The following is an 18,556-nucleotide window of genomic DNA, read 5'->3' on the forward strand; positions in this document are numbered from 1 at the left end:
TTCCCAGATTAGGCAGTGGGTTGACTGTTCAGATGTGGCAAAAATTATACAGATTTTAATGTAAATGTTTTAATGCAGTCAAGGAGAACCACCACTCTGCTTTAATCATCATGAGTTCTGAAATAACTATCAAATGCTGACTTTTCTGCCATTGATTTATTCAGAAACTTCTTTAAACTGGTGCAATAATAATAAATAATCTATAACTACTTGATTACCATCAAAGGACTTATGAATGATTAAAGGAAGGTCAAATGACATAGTTTTAAGATTGTGTTTACAAAAGTTAGACACTAATACTCAAAAACTGGGCATCTGTGTGTACTATGCACATAATTGTGTTACCCTAAAGCTTGAATTAACCAGAATATTTCATTATCATATGATTCACTGACCTTGTCATAATTTAAGTCAATATTCAGTCCTGATGCCATTTCAGTGAGCCTTTGGAGCCCAGGGCAAAAAGACAGAATGTAACTGCTATTCCATCCTGATAGTCTCCTTATCCAGGGACAGATAACATGCCTCTAAGGCATTTACTTTTCTATGATGCAAAGTGCCTCCAGGAGCACTTTGCTGCACACCAGCCATGGGTTTTCTGGCTCCAGTCCCTGTGGGTCAGAGCTGCCTCTGATCCTCTACACAGGCAGAGAAGGCTTCTTTCCCAATTCCCTTCCTTCTGGAACACGACAAAATCCTAATGCCTTAGATCATCCCCAGAAGGAAGATTTACATAATGCTCTCCTCATCTATGTCCTTGTCATATCACCGTAACTGCTCAGCCCCCAGCCTAGTTTCCCTTGTCACTGTGTACACATTAAATATCACCATGAAATAGATGGATTCAGTTACATAAATCTCAAGGAAACACCACTCAAAGGAGGCACAAGCCTTCAGTAGGTGGGCAATCAGGAGACTTCTCCTGTCACTCCAGTTCAAACACGGAATTTGACAGGGACCGTAGTGTCTCACGGGTGTTCTTCGTGGCGCGCTTAGGCCAAAGAAATTCGTTATCGGTTCCAATCTTAAGTAGTTTGCTCCCATTACATGCCATTAAATTAGTACCTGAGGAAGAACACACATAAACTGAAAGTGGTTCGTGTGTCGTCCCACAGGGGGCGCTGTGCTTTCTTTGAAAACGGGACGTATCTAGTGCCTCCCTGGCGAGTGCGGCAGCTCTCGAGGGCACCGTGGCGCAGAGTGTAGGAACCTGGGCAGCGACATTTTTTAGCGTAACATCCCGGAAGCGCAAGTAAAGTAGCATTATGACAAAGAAAAAAGGTGTAATAAGTAAAAGCAAGCAAGCAAACAAACAAACAAACCCAAGCTGAAAACATTGACCAGAAAGGTTTTATAGAAAACATAAATAGGATCAAGAGAAGTGTAAATGACTTTGCACAGGTTAAACTCGTGATACATTATCATTTTTGTACTTTCTTCCATGTGCAAGTGGAAAAGGAACAATATATGCTATCAATAAATTGTAATTGTCTTCCTTACAGATGTCCCTAAACCCATGACTACTTTAGTAGGAAGATTTTTGCCAGTACCAGCAAAATTAAATCTCATTACACAACAAGTGAGTTATTGCTTTAATAAAAAAAAAATACAATAGGGTATTATTGTCTGTTGAAATTTCAATTGTTGAAGTTTGAATTACTCAGAAAGTATATTTATCCTCTGTTTTACAATCAGTGGTTAAACCAAGTATCCAACACCTTCACCCCACGTTAGGCACTGGGAGTAGCAGAGTGAGTCTAAGACCCCCTTCTCTGCCGGCTCTGTGAGACAACCTGGCCCTTCCTATGGCCTCTGGACCCCAGTTCTGCCCCATTTGCTGAATGTGTCCTTTGTGGTCCTGACACCCATCAGCACATACCCCTCACTTGGTCTAGAATATTTATTTCCCACCTTTGTCCACATCAGGAAAATGCTCTTTATTTAAAATGCTTTTATGATTACACCATAATGTGCATAGATTAAATATAAGACAAATGTACTCTTTTCCTTAAGTCTTGATGTAAAATGCCCCCTCTCCAGAAGAGCCTTCCGTACGTCCCCAGGGTAGACGGCCACTCTCTGTCACAGCACCTGTTTGATTCTCTGCACACACTGTTACTGTCTTGTGTTCTTCAGTTTGTTTGTTGGCCTGTATCCACCCACAGGAATACAAGCTCCATAGAGCAGAGATCTTGCAATTCTTGGTTATATCTGTGGACTGAGGGCTGGAGCAAAGCTAACATGTATCAGGCCTTCATAGAGGGTGGCCTTCAACAGGGCAGCATGCCTGAGCACTTGGGTTACATCCGTGAGCCAATATTAAGCGAACCCCCCAAAACAAATCAAAGCAGAACAGATGACTCTGCCCTCCCACAGTTTACATTTCAGTGTGGGAGACAGACAATAAGCAAACCTAATAAATAAATAAATTATACTGTATGCTAGGAGAGCAGAGGCAGGGCACTGGAGGTGGGGGTTTGAGGAGGAAGGCAGGTGGCAAGTCTAAGCAAGGTGGTGAGTGTTGGCGCCACTGAGAAGGTGACACTCGAGCGCAGTCTTGAGAGAGAAGAAGAGGTGAACCATGTCACTGTCACATGGAAGGGCCTTTCAGGCATGGGGAGCAGCACTCACAGTCTGGGTCCAGTGGGCTGTGGAGACAGTCAGGAGGCCGATGGGGCAAGGGTGGAGCAAGCGAGAAGGGGGAGCAGGAGGAAGTGGAATGCGACAGAAGACATCTTACTTAAAAGACATCTCTTTTTCTCTGCTTTACTTTGAGGCTAAATAAATAAGCAAAAGAGAGAGAAATTATATCTGGTTTATTCTGAGAATCGTCTCAACCTCAAGAACTGTTAAATCACTTCCTCAAAAGAAGGCAAAAGTCCAGAGAAGTCTACTCCTCATGGACTGCCACGAGGAGGTGTGGGCCCAATAATTGGGTGTCTGGGTGACTGTAAAGGAAACAGGTGCAGTCACTGGTGAACACTTCCCTCTAGCAAAGCGGGGGAGAGGAACACAGAGCCTCCCAGCTCTCAAGACCCACGAGGGTGGTTCTGGTGGTGACTCCCTGTGAGACTGTGGTGGGGGATTTGTAATGAAGGAGTTGGACCCTGGGTGGTTTCTCAGTGTCTTCAGGGCCCATCAGGGAATGATTACACACAATGATAAAAGAAGCAGAAGAGAGAAAGGAAGATAGATAAATTGTGTTTTCCCAAGATCATGCTTCTTTTTTTTTGACTGCACTGAGTGGCTTGTGGGATTTTAGTTCCCTGAAAGTGAAGTCGTTCAGTCGTGTCTGACTCTTTGCAACCCCGTGGACTGCAGCCCACCAGGGTCCTCCATCCATGGGATTCTCCAGGCAAGGGTACTGGAGTGGGTTTCCATTGCCTTCTCCAGGGGATCTTCCAGACCAGGGGATCTTCCCGACCTAGGGATCGAACTCAGGTCTCCCACATTGTAGGCAGGCGCTTTACCGTCTGAGCCGCCAGGGAAGTTCCCTGACCAGGAATCAAACCCAGGTCTTTAGCAGTGAAAGTACAGAGTCCTAGCCACCAGACTGCCAGGAAATTCCAAAACTATATTTCTTAAATAAAGCTTATTTTTAAATTTAAAGTTTTCAGGGAGGAAGGGACAAGGATAGGATGTTTGTGATATACACAAATAATTTCAAAATCTAAACTTATTCAACAGTTGAAATTTCTTCAAGCTTCTTTTAAGAAAAAAAAGGTCAACGTTGATTTTGCTACCCTTTCCTTTCCCTGTAATCCATGTGAATGGATAATATACAATAAAAGAACGTGAGAACCAAAAAGCAAAGGACATGGATAATGCAGAGATTAGGACACTGGTTTTGAATTTGTTAAACTTGATTACAAAATTTTTTATGATTAGATGAAAAAGTAATGGTTGCCAATGAGATTTCAAATGTCAAGATCTCTTGTGTTAAACTAAGAACATAATAATAATTAAAGAACATGTTTAGTTTATAGAACTATGTTATCGAATTTGTTTCCGAATTTGTAGTTCATAAAAGTGAAAAAAATGTCCATTGCAATAACACTGGGCAACCAACTGACAGCCGTGTGAACCACTTGTCAGCTTGTAGGTGGCTTGGCCCGGAGTCCTTGGCCTGTTTCAGTCTTTGACCACAGTCAGGCTTTCTCGCCCCAGGGCATCCTGTGGTCTGGTGGGTGAGGTGACTGGGGCTGGACTCCTCTCACTTCTACGGAAACCCTTGGCTGGAACCCACTCAGGCATTAGCAGAACCATGGTGATAACAAGGCCTGGATGTTGTCGTGAAGGGATCGTGGTATAAACCTCCAGAAGAAAATCATTTTTGTCTATATCTGGGGGGGGAGGTATAATAAACTTTTGAAATGTATACTAATTCAAATTATGCTTGCCTTTGACTTTACACAGCTTGACAGTGGAGCCTTACCATCTGCAATCAACGGGTCTGCTTTCCCCTCAGGATCAACTCTTCCAGGACCACCACCAAAAATAACTTTGGCTGGGTAAGAATTAAAAGCAACTGTCACTTGAATGTAAGAGTTTAAGAGGCTCTTGGGTACATTTGTGATTTTCTTCTGAGTTTTAAAGTTAGCTTTACCTGCAAACCTTCATGACTTCTAAAATAGGATTGTTACATTCAGCAGTGCACTAACGGTATTGCTGTGAGTGTCTGGTTTGTGGTTGCTTAAAGACTGATCTGTAACCTTCATTTACTTCTACTCTCTGCCCACTGCCCAGTTGGCAGTGTTTCGGAGGTTTGCTGCCAATCCTAGCTGTCTTGAGAGCACATTGGCTTAAACTTGGCTGCTCTGTTTCTTTTTTGCTGTCATCAACACAGGTAATGGTGTGGCAGTCACTTAATGCTGACTGCAGTCTCCGTGCCTTTATGGCAGCCTCTGCCCGCTGCTTTTGCTCAGGTTCAATGGCAGGGTCCAAGGCACATGGTCTGCAGGTGGATATGGCTGCACTTATCTGGGACCTTGTCTGGACATTTTAAAATCATGTCTATAATTGTAACTAATTAAACTAACCAAGCTGGTTGCAACTTTCTTGAGTACACACTCATGTGCTGTCAGTGAATAGAGCAGCCCTCTTTGTTCATGGAGCCATCTGGTTGGTTATGGAGGGCCATCTCTTCCTGCCTCCAGAAGTTGGGGCACACAGCCTAATGAAAAAGTACATTTGAGGGCCTGAAGGAAATCAGGCCAGCAATTTAGGAAATGCAGGCTGGTCTCTAGTGCCCCCAGCCTCCTGAAGTTTCTGCCTTGAGGCACATCTTCACTGTGACCTTGATGAGGGTGAGCAGAGTCACGGGGCCGTGTGAGAGGCCTAGGTGAGCCGCTAGGCGGAGTTCGGTGACCTGGTGGGATTCAGTCAACACACACCTCCGCGGCGTCGCTAAAGAACGTCAGCTGCTCACATGATTTGCAGCTCCAGTCTTAGTAGTTGGTCGTGGAGCTGGTTGTGATTCTGTGCCACCTCAGTTGTTGACTCTCATTTAATTTGGCTGACTAAGACTATGGGAGCCATTCTCCTGGCTTCAGTATCTTGGCATGGTGGATCAGTGGTTGCTGTTTACCTGGTTCTGTAATCATGGCTCATAATGTTTGTGGACAAAACAACTCTGTGAGCAACTTCTAGATTTGCTGATGGTATTACATCTTTGGCTACACCATGTGACCCAGGATTTTCTCAGGATACATACCTTACCTCGCTTGTAATCTGGGAGCATCCAGCCCGTGGTATTGCACACCATGTGCTTTAGCATGCCTACCATATCCACGGGCATTCGGTGCTTCAATCCTTTATTTCCGGTGTGGCTCTCGGAGTTAGAGTGCCGTTTGAAGTTTCTCTGTGTTGCAGCTGCTACACGTTTCCACAGAGGAGCAGCAGTGAGGGGACTTTCACTCGGTGCACCCCCTTATTCCCACCCTCCCCCTGCCTTCTTTCCGCTCTCTGCAAGGTTTTCTCTGTTATGAAGTAATTATGCAGGCCATGAAATATTTTTCTATTATAAATGATGTGCCAGGAAGGTTTGCCAGGAACAACATGAGCTTTGTTTTTGTATTTTTTGCTGCAAATAATTACTTGATTTGATGTCATGCCACTGAACCAGCAGATGATTGTTGTCTCTACACCCGCAGCACCGACGGCGCGCTGGAATCGCTCCCACTCGCTGTTTCTGGTGAGGGGGCCGTCAGGAAACCCATTCTGTATGAGTACTGTTTTTGGTGAGGGAGCCGTCAGGAAACCGTTTGCTGGCTGTTTCATTCTGTGCGAGTTCCCAACAATGACTATTTTGCTAGACCTCTTTAGATGCTTTGTTAGGCTTTTTTTTTTTTTTTTAACTTTCATCAGACAACAAGGTTAAAGTACGTGTGAAGACATGAGAAAGGACACTCTGTCAGCCCCTGTGGTGTAAGCGTTCTGAGAGAGGTGACTTAGATGGGCCGGCTTGGGCCTCACAGCAAGCAGTCCATGTGGGTGAATTCACCCAGTCACCATTCTCGAGATACAGGTGGTGAACTGGCTGACTTATTCAGTAGCCTATCATATGAATAAAAATTCACATCCTGTCACTCAGCACAGCTTTAATAATCAAATTATCAATCAGACATTACTGTGAATTCTGATATCCCTTGATGTCTTTATTTTTGGTAACATCATGAACATTATAAAATTCAAGAGTCTGCTTCTCTGGAAAATTTTTCTTAACGATGAGGTCCTATCTCACTGTGGTACAGTTTATTTATAATGCTTTTCTGAGGCAGAGTTGTCCAGATCTCCTCTAGCCCTTTAATTCTCAGGTTGGCATAGAAGAGTAGTCAAATATTATTAATATTAGAGCCATGGAAGTTTTTTCCAGTTTAATCCACTGCAGTGAACGCGTCCCTTTACTGTCCCTCCAGGCGCTCTTTGCTCATCCCTGATGTGGTGTCTTTGCTTGTGCTGTTATTTCAACTGAAACATCCTTTTGATGAATAACAAAAAAACTTCACACCCTCGAAAGTCAATGTCAAGTTCTACTTCTTTCAGGAGTAGTGTGTTTTGTTTTTTCATCTCTATTAAACTGTCCTCGAATTTTATATCATTTATAATCTATATCATATAATTTGATAGTTGATTATATAATATCTTTTGTTCTCTAATTTTTCAATTATATATAGCTCATGTCCCAAATTATTTGGTGGATTCCTCTAGAACAGGCAACGTAAATTAAAATAGATGTGTATGTATGTATATTTTGGCATTCCCCTGCACTTATGACAGTCTAGCCACAAAGTGACCTCATAGTCAGTGCCTGTTTGCACCTTCCTACGCTGTAGATACTCACTGAACTGTGCTCTCTCCTTCCACAATTACGGCAGGTCACCACTGCAGTGTCTCCATGGGCCCCTACTCCATCTTTAAAGGGAAGAGTTTTGGTTCCTCTGGACAGGTAGTGCCAGGTCACACCATGCCCCATTTTAGAGGCAAGGCCAAGGGCAAGAGTGGTGAAGTGGGTGCCCATGTCCCCCTCCTCTGAACAGCTCACATCTGATCCAGGTCCGGGGACCAGGGGCAGTGTAGCCAGATCTGCCGCCTGCAGGCACCCATGAGGATAGAAGGCTGCCACTCTCCTCTCTATGAAGGGGAAAACTAGACTAGATGAAGAATAAGTTAATAAAGACTCAACAACATAGTGTGGGGATATAATCTTAAAAATGGGAGACATCTCCAGAAGAAGCAACACACAGCAGCTCAGCCAGGAGTCGGTGACCCTTTACGGTTTCCAATGAGAGAGGGCAGGGCTCCTGAAACAGAAACCGAAGGTGAGGAGAGAGGCGGAGCCCTGATGAGGGGAGCTTCCAGAGCACGGGGGTGGGGGCCTGAGCTGAGGTTAGACTGACCTCCCCTGACTCAAGACAGCTGTGTGTGTGAGGGCGCAGCGCACAGGCAGAGGGTGGCTCCCGTGCTCTGCAGGACGCCAGGAGGCTGTCAGCAAGACTGTATGTGCCGAGCCCTGCCGGAGCTCCTGAAGAGACCAAGACCAAGACGTGGTCTCAAAAGCAGCCAGGGCCACAGAGGCAGAGCCTGTGCACACAGCCTCAGGGAGCAGGAAGCTGAGCTCGAGGGCCACAGGCCCAGGGAGGGGGAGCCCCGCTCACAGCCGGTGTTTGGGCATGTGTGCTCCTGCTCAACCCCAGGGCCTACCCACCGTCTCACAGAGCGGACATCCCAGGTGCCCTCAGGCAGCGGTGCTCCGAACATCGTTTCTTAACCCGCAGTCTCCCTCAGGTTTAGCAGTATCCAGCACACATTCACCTCTCCCCTTCTGATGCCCCTGAAAATGGCTTCTGGGTTAATCCCCAAAGGAACAGTTAGGAGGGCAGTCCCCAGTACCCACATGATAACATTCAAAACCCATGTGATACTCGTGGTAATACTAGTCAGCTCTAACACGGCAGACGACGGTTTATCTGTTGTTTCTTTAGCTTACTCTTCATTAGTGTGCTGATTTGAAAAACACAGAAGTAGAAATCTATTTGGTGTGGGGAGCCACACACAGTAGAGGTTTAAACAGATCAATGGAAGAAGCTTAGGGAAGGTCCAAGGCCCCAGTGACATGAAATATCTCTCCCTCCTCTGCTCCCCAAAACGGTGTGTGTCATAGTTGTAAAGAGCCTGCCTGCCAGTGCAGGAGACATAAGAGACACAGGTTCAATCTCTGGGTTGGGAAGATCCCCTGGAGAAGAGCATGGCAACCCACTCCAGTATCCTTGCCTGGAGAATCCCATGGACAGAGGAGCCTGACAGGCTACAGTTCATGTGGTCGTGAAGAGTCAGACATGACTGAGTGACTAACGCTTTTGCTTTCACTTTCACTTTCCCTGGGGCCTGTGCCCTGGAGTTCAGCCATCTGCTCCCCGACACTATGTGTGCGGGCTTGGGGAGGAGGCAGCGATAGGGTCTCTGGGCATGCAGCTGGACCTGGCCAGGCCTGCCCCTCACATTGTGAATGTGCATGCCGCGCCATCTTATGATCTGGCACTGATAAATGATACCTATAACTCTCTGGTGTTGAGATTTTCAATCTTTGTTCAAAAACACCAGCTGCTTAGCTAATTCTCTTTTTGAAGAGTAATGATCTGAATACATTTTCTTTTTTAATCTTTATAGAGTAACTCTTAGTTCATTGGACACAAAGTCTAAAAAGCCATGTAACTGTACCAAATCCCAGTGTCTGAAATTGTAAGTAATCGCAAATCCTTCATTATTAAGTAGAAATAAGGTTGTTTAGAAATCAGTAAGTGGAGCAGGGTCCAGACAAACATGAACGGCTAGTAGTGTATATGCTACAGTTAAGACTCAACAGCCGTGTACTCACGCTCCTCGTAAACCAGAGAGACTAGAAACAGCACTTTCTGCATAAGCCTGGTTGGGATCTTTCGGTATTATCTTGACCAACTAACTTAGTAAAAGACTCTGCCTGCGCCTCAAGTGGTATGATTTTCTTGGATTTTGGTTAACGTTCTCCAGCCCCTCCAACAAGAGCTAAACACTGCATTCTTGTTGAGCATTAACTGTAACATTTCCGCATCTTAGTTTTTAAAAGCTGGATGAATTGGTTTACTCTATATTGAATTCTTCTCAGAACAATTCTCCCCCAGGGATGCCAGCTTCCTGGGAGGCTCAGTCGGCGGGGTGGTAGGGCAGGTTGTGAAGCAGAATCTGGGCTGGGGTGGACTGTGTGGCTGGAATAGGAGGTGGACCGGTCACCATGACTGGTGGCACCATGCCCTTGAGCTCCCGTCCCCGCCTGTCTTGTGGAGGTTCATCTGTGCGATCTGTCTGCTCTCAGCTTCTGCCCTGAGTGCCCGCCTAGCTTTAAGTTACGTGATGGAAGGGGAGAATACGCCTTGTGCCGATGTCTAACAACCCTAACCACTATCTCCACATGATTTTTCCATTGCAGAGCTCCTGCTGAAGTCACTGAGAGCTCCATTGATGGGACAGTGATGTGGGGGTGCAGAAGTGGGTAAAAATCCAGAAGTCTGTGAAACTTGGTTCACAAAACAAAACTGAACAAACAAATAGATTTTTTAAATTAATGTTAAAATCTAGGGTTGACTGTATGTAAATACTGAGTTGTCTTTGGTTTAGTCTGTGAATGCAAGTCCTATACCTCTCTGAACGTTGGACACACCATGAGACTATTGATCAGGAACTCTAAAAATGCAGCTGGGTGAGGAGGAAGGAGAACAGAGAGAAAAGCCTGGACCATGTGACACTGTCAAGCCAGAGTGGCCAGCCCAGATGGAAACTTCTGATGCGGTGGAGGACGAGGTGGTAGAGACGAGAGTGGACAGAGCTGGGGGGTGAAGGGGTTCCTGTGGACAAAGGCTGCCATGCTGCTGGCTGGGTGGGCGACTGGGTTGCCCAAGAACAACCCGTGAAGCCTAGAGCAAGGTGTGTACACTGTGACTGGGGACAAAGTGAGGCGGCTCTTAAGGACTTGGAAATAAGATGTCTCTAAGAAGGGTTTTTCCATGATCCAGAGGATGTTGGCAATTTGATCTCTGGTCCCTCTGCCTTTTCTAAAACCAGCTTGAACATCTGGAAGTTCACGGTTCACATATTGCTGAAGCCTGACTTTGAGAATTTTGAGCATTACTTTGCTAGCGTGTGAGATGAGTGCAATTATGCGGTAGTTTAAGCATTCTTTGGCATTGCCTTTCTTTGGGACTGGACTGAAAACTGACTATGCCAAAGCCTTTGACTGTGTGGATCACAATAAACTGTGGAAAATTCTGAAAGAGATGGGAATACCAGACCACCTGACCTGCCTCTTGAGAAATCTGTATGCAGGTGAGGAAGCAACAGTTAGAACTGGACATGGAACAACAGACTGGTTCCAAATAGGAAAGGGAGTATGTCAAGGCTGTATATTGTCACCCTGCTTATTTAACTTATATGCAGAGCACATCATGAGAAACGCTGGGCTGGAAGAAGCACAAGCTGGAATCAAGATTGCTGGGAGAAATATCAATAACCTCAGATATGCAGATGATACCACCCTTATGGCAGAAAGTGAAGAGGAACTAAAAAGCCTCCTGATGAAAGTGAAAGTGGAGAGTGAAAAAGTTGGCTTAAAGCTCAACATTCAGAAAACGAAGATCATGGCATCTGGTCCATGGGAAATAGATGGGGAAACAGGGGAAACAGTGTCAGACTTTATTTTTGGGGGGCTCCAAAATCACTGCAGATGGTGATTTCAGCCATGATATTAAAAGACACTTACTCCTTGGAAGGAAAGTTATGACCAACCTAGATAGCATATTGAAAAGCAGAGACATTCCTTTGCCAACAAAGGTCCATCTAGTCGAGGCTTTGGTTTTTCCAGTGGTCACGTATGGATGTGAGAGTTGGACTGTGAAGAAGGCTGAGTGCCGAAGAATTGATGCTTTTGAACTGTGGTGTTGGAGAAGACTCTTGAGAGTCCCTTAGACTGCAAGGAGAGCCAACTGGTCTATTCTAAAGGAGATTAATCCTGGGTGTTCTTTGGAAGGACTGATGCTAAAGCTGAAACTCCAGTACTTTGACCACCTCATGTGAAGAGTTGACTCATTGGAAAAGACTCTGATGCTGGGAGGGACTGGGGGCAGGAGGAGAAGGGAACAATAGAGGTTGAGATGGCTGGATGGCATCACTGACTCAATGGACATGAGTTTGAGTGAACTCCGGGAGTTGGTGATGGACAGGGAGGCCTGGCGTGCTGCAATTCATGAGGTCGCAAAGAGTTGGACACGACTGAGCGACTTAATTGAACTGAACTGAACTGAAGAAGGGTTAGTGAATAGTGAAGTTGCTCAGTCGTGTCCAACTATTTGCGACCCCATGGACTGTAGCCTACCAGGCTCCTCTGTCCATGGGATTTTCCAGGCAATAGTCCTGGAGTGGATTGCCATTTCCTTCTCCAGGGGATCTTCCCAACCCAGGGATCGAACCCAGGTCTCCCTCATTGTAGACAGATGCTTTACTGTCTGAGCCACCAAGCTGAAGTGAAGAAGGGTTACTTATTGATTACTTCATAATGGAAAGGCCCAAGAAATAGCTTCTTGCCTAGAAGCAGCTTTCCAGATTAATCGGTGACTAACCTGCTAAGGAAAGATTTTATCATCACAAGGGGGCTTGGTCAGCGTTGGAACAAATGAAAAGGAGGTTCATAGTGTTTGTGGTGCTGTGCCGGGAAGGCAGACATTGTGTCTGGGGGCTGCGGGGGCCACCCACTCCAGAGAAGTGTGGGTGCCATGTACAGGGGATGTGTAGCCCTCCCGGTGTGTTCTGTGCCTCTGCACCTCTAAATTCACACTCAGCACCAGTGATTTTGCTTCCTCAGTAGCAGCATCCTGAGAAGCAGGGGGCCCTGAATAAAGGCTGGGAACATTATAGGCACCAGAGGGGATGTTGTTTCCACCAAAAATTAACACATAGCAGTCTGAACAGTGCATCTTTGTGTGGTTGGTATCAATCTACCACTGAGAAACCAATTATCTCCAGAAATACTGCTTTTGGAAAGGCTAGAAATGGGCATATTCAACCCAGTGGACCTTCTTGGTGAGATCTGTGCGCTTGTGCTGGTGGCAACAGCACTGTGTCTGCGTGTGCCACAGGTGCCCGTCCTGATGCCCGCCAGGGTGGGTTCACCACCGCAGCTCCACTAGCCAGCATGGCATCAGCACCAGTCATAGCTCTTAGCTTCCTTCAGCTTTTCACTCCCCGCAGCTAAGTCATGTTCAAAGCAGTGGAATCTAATTTTCTTGGAGTCTATTTGTCCCACGTTATTGGGAATCTCTCTTGGATAAATGTTAAGAGGGATTACTACTAATTGGCCATTAATAAAGAGCAAACCACATTATTGTATTTTTTAAAAATCCAAGTGCTGCATACACATAGGTAAAAATCAGTAAGTATATGTGATTACAATGGAGAGAACTGCATCATAATCTGCATCCCTCCCCCTCCCCAGACTTCTCCCTAGAGGCTGCCGCTTCAGTGACTTCTGTGTTCAGGCTTTCCGAACTTTGCCTCCATGTCTGGAAAGATCATCTGCTGCCATCTTGCTGTGGGAGAGGAGGGGACACTCTGCCCTCAACCCCCTTGGCTAGAGCCACCGTTTTCAGTTCCTTTGCTGTTTACCCTTGAAACTCAAAAATCTTATACTTCAAATTTTTGTTTTTATTGTTGTTCCAGTTTTAAAGTGTTTGTAGCCAGGGATATGCCAGGATGCCAGTGAACAAAGAATGAGTTTAGAATATATCATCTCAAGTCTTTCCAAGCACTACAAGTAAAATGTTAGGATATAATGTGCCTGCGGGAAGTGAACCTACCACAGAGCACCCTGGGTACTTTCTTGAATAGTATCGTCACCTTCTCGTTAAGTGACAGAGCAAGGCTACCCACAGAGCGTGGGGTGTTGCTGCCTGCCAGCACTGCCGCAGTCGGTACCTCGAGGACAGTATCGTTAACAGATGATGCGCTGGTGTTTCATAGCCAAGAGAGGGGCCACAAACCTCAAGTGAGGGCTGTAGACGTGGTTTCCTGGGCAATGGTGAGAGTGGACTAAAGAAGGAGGACAATACAAACACCTCATGCAAGAATAGCTAGACTGTGGACAGCACTGGTGAGATAGCATGGACTCAGGAGTGAGGCATGCCCTGAAACACCGCCACCCACTCTCACTCATCAACCTGCAGGCAGCTGGATTTTCTTCCACTGAAGACTGGAACCCTTATGTCTGTCCAACTGACCCACCAAGTGGAGGAGCCTGAGACCAGAGAGGGCGATGCTTTTCCAACTCTCATCTTGTGGCTGCCATTACAGCTGTTACCATTGGGGCAGATCAGCCTGAGCTTCCTAGGAGGAAAAGTGATTCTGCTTAGAGGGGAGCCCACAGAGGTAACAGAAGGGAGTGGAATTTGGGTTGGGGGCCAAGGTGTATATCCTGGCCCTAGACATGGGTTTTTGACCCTGTCTGACCCTTGTTCTAACCCTGAGAGAGAGAATGTGTGCACGATGGAAGGCCCCATGGGGAGGAGTCTGTGTCTTGTTTACAACGCTACCTCCAGTGTGCGGTGCAAGGCCGATGTCGACTGGGCACTCAATGCACACAGCAGAAAATGAGTAGTGACTTTTGTTGAACACAAGTTTTCAATTTAATATAGTCAAAATTATCAAGTGTCTTTATTGTTACTGCCTTTGTGTGCCTTGTTTAAGAAATCTGGCCATATCCCAAGGTTAAATAGATGTGCCAATAGACTATTTATAAAAGTTTAAAGGTTTGCTTTTTGTCATTGAGGCCTTAATGCACCTGGAATTGATTTTTGTGAATGGCATTAGGTAGAAATTAATTTTTTATCATATGTACAGTTAATTTTCTAGCACCATTTATTGCGAAACCCAAATATGGTCACCCATAATCTGCCATGCATTCCCTGTCAGCTGTCAAGAGTTTGAAGTATACATGTGGGTCTGGTTCTGGGTTCTTAATCCTGCTCCTTGCAAGGGTCCCACTTCTTAGTTGTAACAATTCATCTGTGAATTTCCTTCATCTTTGTATATAAGCAATCATCTTGTCTGCAAAGTGTCTTTGATGGTGTCTTTCCCATCCTTTCCTTTTCCTTGCCTGATGGTCTTAGCTAGGACCTCTATAGCTGTGATGAGGGAATGCTGGTGCAGGGCACTGCCTTGCTCCTGATTTTCATAGGAACACTTCTAAAATTCCCTTACCTAAATTTTATTCCCTGAATAAGATATTTGCTATAGGTTTTTGAGAAATGCTCTATAGTATGCAGAGGACATGCCTAGACGCTGTAACAGACTCTGAACGGCAAGCAGGGCTCTTGTGGTGGCTGGTCGGGGTTAGTACCTCCACCCCCTTCAGCAGACGTCCTGCCATCCTCGAGTGATTCCCCAGCTGCCACCCTCACAGTCACCTTCCCGCCATGGGGAAGAGGAAAGAGCAGGGTAAAGGCACGCTCCTTACCTTCTAAGGCATAATCCGTGATCGCCACAGCCACTTCCACCCAACGTCCCTTGGCCAGAACCTAGTCGTGTGGTCAGACCATGTATGTAGGAAGCTGGGAAGTGAAGCAGAGCCAACCACACCCTCAACTAGAGCTGTGGCAAGGGGCAGAGTGAGGGGCGCGTGGGCTGTTTTCTGCTGCATGCCCACCTCGGACTCCAAAAGGGTCCTTCTATGTATGCCTGGGTTCCTAAGTGCCTTTCTTTTTTAATTCTTAGTATAAACGAGTGGTGAATTTTATCAAAGCCTTTTTGCCTGCATTCTTTTAAATGATCAGATTGTTTTCCTCTTTTAATCTTACAGTTTGATCTACGACAACATTTTCTAATGGTCATCCACCCTCGTAGGCCAGACATTAAACCCAATTTGATCATGATGTATTGATTTTATCTTTCATGTGCACTGCTAGATTTAGTTTTCAATATTTTGTTAAGATCTTTGTATGTTTTTCATGAGTGAGATAGATCTGTAGTTTTCCTTTCTCATATTTTCTTTGTTTGAAATTGCTATTAGTGCTGAATTGCCTAATAAAATGCATTAGTAGTCTTCCCAAATTCCCACTGGACCCACTTTTTCTCTAGCCTCTGGAAAAGTTGGGCAAGATAGGATTTATTAGTTCTTTGAAGTTTGATTAAACTTTGTGCATAAAGCTGTTTGATTTAATGTCTGGGATTTGGAGTGGGGGTAAGAGATGGAGTACTCATTCACTCTCTTTACAAGCTGTTGCTGTCTCTAAGTTTGTGCTTCTTCTTGAGTCCATTTTATTTTATATTTTCTTGAAGATTATTGATTATTATTATTGACATTTTCAAGTCTCAGTATATCTCTGTTCATATACTCTTTTGTTATTTTTAAAAATTATCTATCTGTAGTTAGAGCTTTAAATTTTTCTAATTTTAATTTCTACTATTGTTTGTTGTATCTTTTCTTCTCCTTGATCAGTCTCATGAGAGATTTGTCTGTTTTGTCAGTCATTTCAGAGCAGCAACTTTTGGTTTTATTGACTTTCTTGCTTATATTCCTGTTTTAAAAACATTACTTCTTACTCTTAACTCTTTTCTCCCTCATATAATAATTATTAGAATGCATGCCTGCACGCCCAGTCATGTCTGACTCTGTGACCCCATGGACTAAACTGCCGGGTCCTCTGTCCATGGAATTTTCCAGACAAGAATACTGGTGTGGGTTGCCATTTCCTGCTCCACGGGATCTTGCTGACCCAGGGATCTAACCTGAGTCTCTTGCGTCTCCTGTATCAATAAGTGGGTTCTTTACAACTGCGTCACCTGGGAAGCCCATTTTCTCCCTCACACCTTTACCATTTTATTCCCTTGTTTTAATAGCTTTTTTGTGTTAAATAGTTATTTATTTACAATCTTTTTTAGGAAATGCATTTAAAGCCATAAGCGCTCTGTGTGCTGCTTTGCTGCTCCTCCCAAGAGCGTGCGCTACTCCCATTGTCATTCACTCAAAGTACTTTGTAATTTTCATTGTAACGTTCTCTTCACTGCATGAATTATTTAGGTGTACATTTCAAAGTATCCAGATATATATGTATGCTTATATGTGCATGTATCTGTGTATATATATTTTTAAGCAACATTTTTATGGTCAATTTTTATGTTTAATTATAATGTGGCGAGATAATATGGTTTGTATAATAGCAATACTTTGAAATTAATGAAGATTGCCTTATGACAATGTTTGGTCAATATTTAATATATTCTATATTAACTTAAAAATGTATATTCTCTATTTGTTAGATGCATTTACTATCCTTTAGTTCAAGTTTGTTAGTTTTGTTTTTTAAATCTGCTAAATGCTTATTAAATTTTGTGTGATTTATCTGTTTTTTATAAAAGTTCATTAAGACGTCTCATTATGATTGTGAATTTGCTTTTTTTTTCCTTATAATTCCATTTTTGTTTATATACTTTGAGCCTATAGTGAAAGGTGTACAAATTCATGATTGTTGTATCTTTTTTGGGAATTATTCCATTAACTGTTAAATGTGACTCTGTATCCTAGTGCTTTTTGCTTTATATGCTTTCTTTTATATTACTGTTACTAGACCATATTTTCTTTGGTTAGTATTAGCACATTGTGCTCCTAACATCCTTCTACATTCATACTTTGTGTGGGAGTGTTTTAGGTGTGTCTTCTGTCATCTAAATATAGTTGAGTTTTTATTTTGTTTTATTTACTTATTGCATTACTATTATTCTTTTGGCCATGCCACGCAGTGACCAGGGTTCAAACGCACCAGTGACCAGGGTTTGACCAGGGTTCGAACCATCCTGCAGTGGAAGTACAGAATCTTAGCCATTGGACTGCCAGAGAAGTCCTATAGTTGGGTTTTTAAAAAGCAAATCTAATAATCCATGTTTCAATAGACTTTAAAATATCTTTGCATTCTTTGTCTCATTATTGATATATGTGGACTTATTTGTATCACAAATAAGTTTCATAAATTTTTTTTGAAGCCTTAAAATTTATTTAAGTTCTTTTGTTTCCCAAAATGGCAGCATTTCATATGTGCAATCTGCACCTTGCTTTTTTAAAATCATGGTAAAATATGCAAAACATAAAATTTACCATTTTAACCATTTTTAAATACACAATTCAGTGGCATTAATTGTACTCATGATGGTGTGCAACCATCACCGTTACCCATTTCTGGAACCCTTTTGTCATCTCAGATAGAAAGTCTGTACCCATTAAATAGGTTTCTGTTACCCCCAACCCCTGGCAAACCTCTGTTCTACCTTCTGTCTCTTCCTGTTCCAGGCACCTCGTATAGGTGGATTCATACAGTATTGTGCTTTTGTGTCTGGCTTTTTTCACTAACATAATATTTTCAGGGTTCATCCATGTTGTAGCATGTATTAGTACTTTATTCTTTTTCCAGGTTGATTAATATCCCATTGTATCATAGACCACATTTGTTTATCCACTGATTGTCCATCATCTGTTGATAGACACTTGGGTTGTTTCTACCTTTGACTATTGTGCATAATGCAGCCATGAACATGGGTGTGCAAGTGTCTGTCTGAGTTCTTGCTTTCATTTCTTTGGGGTATATACCTAGAAGTAGAATTGCTGAATTATATGATAACTTGTTATTTAACTTTTTGAGGAAACACATTACTGGTTTTCACAATGACTACACCATTTTATATTCCCACCAGAAATACAGAGTACCACTTTTGTGTTTTCTGATTACTGTTTTCTCCTTGCTTCCTTTTTTGCCTGATATATGTTTTAAAAAACTAATGGCAAAGTGGAGGAAGTTGAAGGTTAGGAGACTATCACAACAGCGTAGACAAAAATGATGATGACCTGAACTCGGGCAGAGATGGCAGGATGAGGAAAACCCACAGATTTAAGAGACATTTCAAACTGTATGTAAAGAGACATATACATTTTTCACTCATTTATTCATTCCACAAATATTTTTTATTCCTGTGATTTCAGGGATAGAGA

General features: G+C 43.7%; 1 protein-coding gene across 1 annotated transcript in view; it reads left to right on the forward strand.

Moving 5' to 3' along the window:
* TESMIN (testis expressed metallothionein like protein) overlaps positions 1 to 18,556 on the forward strand; it is a 39,991-nt gene that overhangs the window by 9,886 nt on the left and 11,549 nt on the right. The window contains exons 5-6 of the mRNA XM_055583294.1: positions 1,503 to 1,579; positions 4,417 to 4,511. Coding sequence (XP_055439269.1) covers positions 1,503 to 1,579; positions 4,417 to 4,511 — 172 coding nt within the window. The remainder of the gene's footprint in view (positions 1 to 1,502; positions 1,580 to 4,416; positions 4,512 to 18,556) is intronic.

Source organism: Bubalus kerabau, chromosome 5, assembly GCF_029407905.1.
Source record: "Bubalus kerabau isolate K-KA32 ecotype Philippines breed swamp buffalo chromosome 5, PCC_UOA_SB_1v2, whole genome shotgun sequence".
In the NCBI taxonomy this organism is placed as follows: Eukaryota; Metazoa; Chordata; class Mammalia; order Artiodactyla; family Bovidae; genus Bubalus; species Bubalus kerabau.